Source organism: Ochotona curzoniae, unplaced genomic scaffold (assembly GCF_017591425.1).
Source record: "Ochotona curzoniae isolate NIBS_2020 unplaced genomic scaffold, NIBS_Ocur_1.0 scaffold_4506, whole genome shotgun sequence".
NCBI lineage: Eukaryota > Metazoa > Chordata > Mammalia > Lagomorpha > Ochotonidae > Ochotona > Ochotona curzoniae.
In genome coordinates, this window is record NW_024467119.1 from 5,380,957 (window position 1) to 5,386,434 (window position 5,478).

Consider the following 5,478-nt stretch of genomic DNA (forward strand, 5'->3'; position numbering starts at 1 on the left):
GAGTGGAGGCGACAGCCGCTGCTCACCAAGATGACCCACAAGCAGACCTGATGAACGTCCTAAAACGGGATGGAAAGGGAATCTGTGTTTGTGCAGAAAGTTTTGAAATTCATGCTTACTTTTTTCACACTACGCATTTCTTAAAAGTAAGACATTTTGAATAATATACATTTCAAAGAACATTTTCACGTTCACACTTACAAAAAGAACCGGGAGGAATGGAATTACCTGCTTGAACTCAGATCTTAAAAAAAAAAAAAAAGAGAGAGAGAGAGAAGGAGGAGGAGAAAAAGAAAATAGAGAAGAAAAAAATCACCCTGGTTTTCAAACTCTTTCAACTCAGCCTTTGAGCTCCAAGTCTCGCTGGTGGGGCTGGACTGACTTGACGGCCTGGATTCTCTCACTGTGAGGCAGGGCTGGCCAGGCTGGCTCGGGTGGGGCACTCAGCTTTGTGGTGCAAAAGTAGTTACAGCTGAGCTGCCCCAAGTTCAGCCTCGAGACTCCCTAATTGTTGTCACAAGATGTTGGATTAGCACATTTCTGGAATAGCTGTCTGTGTACACTCCAGAGACCCACCGTCCACTAACCGCTTTCTAATTGAATTCTAATCACATTCAAATAGCTCAATACCCAGCCTCAGCTGCAATTCATAAAACTTTAATTGCCATCCATAAATCCTGGGCTCCCTAGAGCGGGGCATCCCTACAACCCAATTACACTTTTGCAGCCGGCAAGAGACCATCTCAGACCTGGCGTGGGGAAGACGGAAAGGGAGGAGGGACAGGGCCAGGCCTCCTGCTGGCATTCTCCCCGCACTTCCCCCTAGCAGGGGTAGGGAGTCCTGTCTCCGAATCCTGAACCCACGCTTGAAGTTACCGGTCCCGGAAAAGATCAGGAGTTGGTCAGCCTGCCTGCTCCGGGCTGCTTGTCCGCCAAGGCAAAGCAGACGGTCACTTCCGCTGCTTTGCTTTCCCAAAGCCAATAGCTTCAAGCGGGGCAGGCAGCCACGCAATGAGCCTGAGCGTCCTCCAGCCATGGCCAGCGGCGCCTAGAGGGGTCCTTACCTGAGCCACTTTGAGAGTGGGGGATGGTTCCGGCATCCCTGTCAGGCTCTGGGGATGTGGAGAGGACAGGGGTCTTTGGGAGCCTCGGCCAGCCCAAGATGGTGCCAGTAAGAGGAGCACAGCCCTGCCCCTATCCAGGCTCCTCACAGGCCAGCCTCTAAACATCGTTGACATGGATGGCGTTTGTAAGGTTGGCCTGGACCTGCAACCAGGATGGGGGTGGCAGCGACTACTTGGAGACAGTCTGTGCACACAGGGCTGGTGCCCGTTAGACATCAGAGCTCCAAAGCTCAAAAGCCCAGGGCCCCGAGCGCCATCCTGCCTCAAGCCGCCTGCACCGCCGAGCCGAGAGCACTGGGCATCCTGGCTCAAAAGGCTCCACTGGGCTTGGCGGGTAGCTGGGACAGAGCTGGGGCACCATCATTTCTCGAGGAAGCGTGGAGAAAGAGAACGGGCAGGCCGGCCGCCCCGGGAAATTAACAAAACCCACACTTGGTAAAGTCCCCCGCTCCTCCCCCGCGCCTCCCCCGCCGCGCGCCCGCCCCCTCCTCGCCGCCTCTGTTGTGACTCGGGCAGCCTATCCCGAGGGTGGGGAGCCGCGGAGCCGCCGGAGCCGAGCCGCGCTCCGCGGCATCACGTGCCGGGGTGGGGGCTATAAAAATCTCGGCGCCTGGGCACCTCACGGGGGGACGCGAGGACCAGCCCTCTCCGGGGACCCCGTTGTCCACGGCCCGAAGGTCGACACCTCCGAGTCTCCCACGCGCTCCTCTGGGCTCGATCGCCACGCGGCACAACTCCGACCGCGAGCGCGGAGGGCGCGCGCCGCGGCCGGTCGGCTCCCTCGCGCCATGTCACGCTCCTTCTATGTCGACTCGCTCATCATCAAGGACTCCTCGCGGCCCGCTCCCTCGCTGCCGGAGCCGCACCCCGGGCCGGATTTCTTCATCCCGCTGGGCGTGCCGTCCCCGTTGATGATGTCCGTGTCCGGGCCGGGCTGCCCGTCCCGCAAGAGCGGTGGGTTCTGCGTGTGTCCGCTCTGCGTCACTTCGCACCTGCACCCGTCCCGCGGGCCTGCGGGCGGCGGCGGGGGCACTGGAGCTGGGGGCGGCGGTGGAGCGACAGGGGCAGCGGGGACTCTGCCCCTGCTCAAGAGCCAGTTCTCTCCGGGTCCCGGCATCTCTCCGGATGCGCAGTTTTGCCCGCGGGTGAACCACGCGCACCATCATCACCACCACCAACCCCAACAGTCCGGCTCGGCCGCAGCGGCGGCAGCGGCAGCAGCAGCCCTGGGGCACCCGCCGTACCACGCACCTGTCTGCGCTGGCAGCACCTACAACGTAGCTGATCCGCGAAGATTCCACTGCCTCGCCATGGGTAGGGCGGGGTCTCCGGACACCTGCGCGCGCGGAGCTTTGACGCGTTCCGAATATCCAGCCTAGGAAGGAGGCCTGTGGGGGGTGGGGGGAGAGCCCTGGGGCGGGGAGGGTAGGGAGGAGGGACGGCAGTAGCCAGGTGCGCTTCGTTCCCGGCACCAGGTGCACGAGGTTTCCGTGATGCAAAACGTGTTTGGGACCTCGCTGTTGAGGCCCGAGAAGCTGGAAGCTACCTGGGTGGAGGGGTGCGTTTGAATCTCCTCGTAGCGTCTCCTCCTTGGGCTGGCTGAAGCGCTTTGAAGCTCTGGCCAAGTACAAGCCTCTCAAATAGTTTTAAAGAAAGACCACCAACCTAAGCAAGCACAGCTCTTCCTCCCCTTCACTCCACCACCATCCCCTGGCTTTACACCCTGAGCATCAAAGACCTTAACTTTGGGGGATGGGGTGGTGCGTATTTTCCTCCCCCAGCTAGGTCAGGCCGGGTCAGAGAAGGACTCAGACGCTGTCCCCACGGTCCTTTCCAGGGGTGGCACGTGGGGTGGGGGCAGCCTGGCTCAGGCCTCACCTGTCTACCGTCTCCTGCCCCGCGCACAGGAGGTCCGGACACCAGCCAGGTGCCCAACGGCAAGAGGGTAAGAACGGCATTCACCAGCACGCAGCTCCTGGAGCTGGAGCGCGAGTTCTCCTCCAACATGTACCTGTCGCGGCTGCGGAGGATCGAGATCGCCACGTACCTGAACCTGTCGGAGAAGCAGGTGAAGATCTGGTTCCAGAACCGCCGCGTGAAGCACAAGAAGGAGGGCAAGCGCACTCAGAGGAGCAGTCACGCGGGCTGCCAGTGCGTCAGCAGCCAGGCGCACTACGGCCGCTCAGAGGACGAGGACTCCCTGTCGCCAGCCTCGGCCAACGACGACAAGGAGATCTCCCCCTTGTGAGCCAGGGCCGCCCTCAATCCCGCCACCCACCTCAGCCGCAGCCACGCGTCTGGAAAGAGAAGGGACCCAGAAGTTCCTAGGGGCCACACCTCGGATCTGCCCCTCCAGCTCCGTAACTGTTTGAGGCTCTGCTGCACGTGAGAAATCGGTATTTTATTTTGTAAATACGCTAGGATTCAACTCAGCCTGCTCTTCCAACAGGATAAGCAGAGTTCGTTTCTCCACAGCACCTACTCTCTCTCCATCCTGGCTGTCCCTCTGTCCCTCTCAAGAGCGGGGGAGGGGGGCGGCATTGCTTATTTCCTGCTGCTGTTGTTGTTTGAAACATGAAAACATGGAAGTTGCAAATCATTTAGAGGATCGAATCCTGTAGGTCTGGCTTTTGGAAAAAAAAATGTCTCCGGGAGGATTTCAAATGCAAGTCTCCCTTTGTATGTGAATAGTTTTATATAAAGTTTATATTTATATTTATTTAAATAAAGGCAAGGAAAGCAGGAGTTTAAGCTTGTGGTGTCGGCTGTCTTGCCCCATCAGCACCAAGTCTTCAGAGGGTGTGGAGCTAGAGGGCACATCTGCGGAAAGCCTGGCGGTGCGGGCTCTGTGGGTTTGCTGTGTCCCACGAAAGAACCCCACCCCCCACGGGTGCTGTCCCTGTCCTTCCTCACAGATCTCTCCGCCCTGGGCCCTCCCCCCTCACATTTCCTTGCTGTGGCACTCCCCTTTCCCCCTCAACCCCCTGGGCACTCACTGGCCCCAGTGCAGGAGTCTGCATTGAGGCAGCAGCTTTAGGAAGCAGCACATTCGGTGAGTCAGCACCAAGGGGACACGTGGGGAAGCTGCTGGAGGCCGACCTCTGGGCCGTCAATGCTGAGAAAGCTAACAGGTGGAGGGTCCAGAGGTGTTCTACCTGCAAACTTCACAGGCTCTTTTTCTCCCCCACTGGCCTCCAAAAGCCCAGCCAGGTGCTTCCCCTCCCCATCTCCCCTTCTGCCGTCTCCTGTGTCTGCTTTCCAGTTCCTTTCCAACCTAGGCCAGCAGTGAGCCTGCAGGCCGGGTCCCCAGAGGAGCATGTTCCTGGCTGTGTACTGGGCACAGCCTGGGCACAGCCTGGGCACAGCCTGAGCCCGCAGTGCAGGGTAGAGGAGGAGGCAGAGGAGGAGGTGGCCAGGAGCTGCTGACCCTCCTGAGTGTTCTTGGAGAAGGTGCCACTTCAGATTCAAGTTCTGCCTCCAACACACACACACACACACACACACACACACACACTTCTTTCAGACTTGAAAAGCATCTGTTAGCACAGGCCAGAGGCATCCAGGAGCAGCCTTTGAACGCAGAGCTGCTGCCCCTGGCTGCGGATAGCCCAGAGGATCCTGCCCAGGCCCAGGAGGCTCAGGCCTCTGGGTCACTTGCCCACAGCAAAGACCCCCGTATGCATCGAAAAGCAGAGCTGCTGGCCACTGCCTTCCCTTGTCCTCCGCCTGAACAGGCCCCTCTCCAAGCGCAGAGAGCAGGGGTCTGAGCAGGTGTTCAGGCACTGATTGCAGGGCTGGAGGAATTCTACATGACCAGGGTCATGGACAAAGCCACTCGGCAGTGGTAGCTGTGTCCACTCTGCCCCGAACCAAACCTCCTTGGGCCTCACCCCTCTGTCCTCCTGCCCACAACGCGTTTGTTCAAGTCCATGACCAACCTGCACCCTGCCCGGCTCCCCGCCCCAGGCCCTGTGCTGCACTATGGAGCTGGGCTCCTGGGCACCCAGCACAGCAGGCATGCCCCACTCAAGTCGGCAGTCCCTGCAAACCCCAGCCGGCTTAGGGGGCCCTCCGTGGCCGTCTTTGGGCCACTTGGGAGGTTCCAATCCTCCTTTCCAGCTCGGATCTTCACGGAAAACCCACAGCGAAGCGAGGCTAGAGGACATCTTTCTAGAGGCAAATGAATGTGGGAAAGCTAACGTCCTCCACTCAGCTGATCTTGAACAGAAACCAGAGTCCCCCAGGGTCCTGTTTTTCTATTCTAGCATTCAGGACCTGTTGTGGACCTGTTGTGGTCCCTCCCACCCCCGCCCCAGTGAAGGGGAGCAAGGAGTCTCGTACTCAGCTCATCTTC

General features: G+C 59.3%; 1 protein-coding gene across 1 annotated transcript; it reads left to right on the forward strand.

Moving 5' to 3' along the window:
* Window positions 1-1,912: 1,912 nt before the first annotated feature.
* On the forward strand, window positions 1,913-3,372 carry GSX2 (GS homeobox 2). The gene is made up of 2 exons (XM_040966669.1): window positions 1,913-2,438; window positions 3,032-3,372. Exons 1-2 carry the CDS (start codon window positions 1,913-1,915, stop codon window positions 3,370-3,372), a joined length of 867 nt encoding a protein of 288 aa, XP_040822603.1.
* The last annotated feature ends 2,106 nt before the right edge of the window (window positions 3,373-5,478 follow it).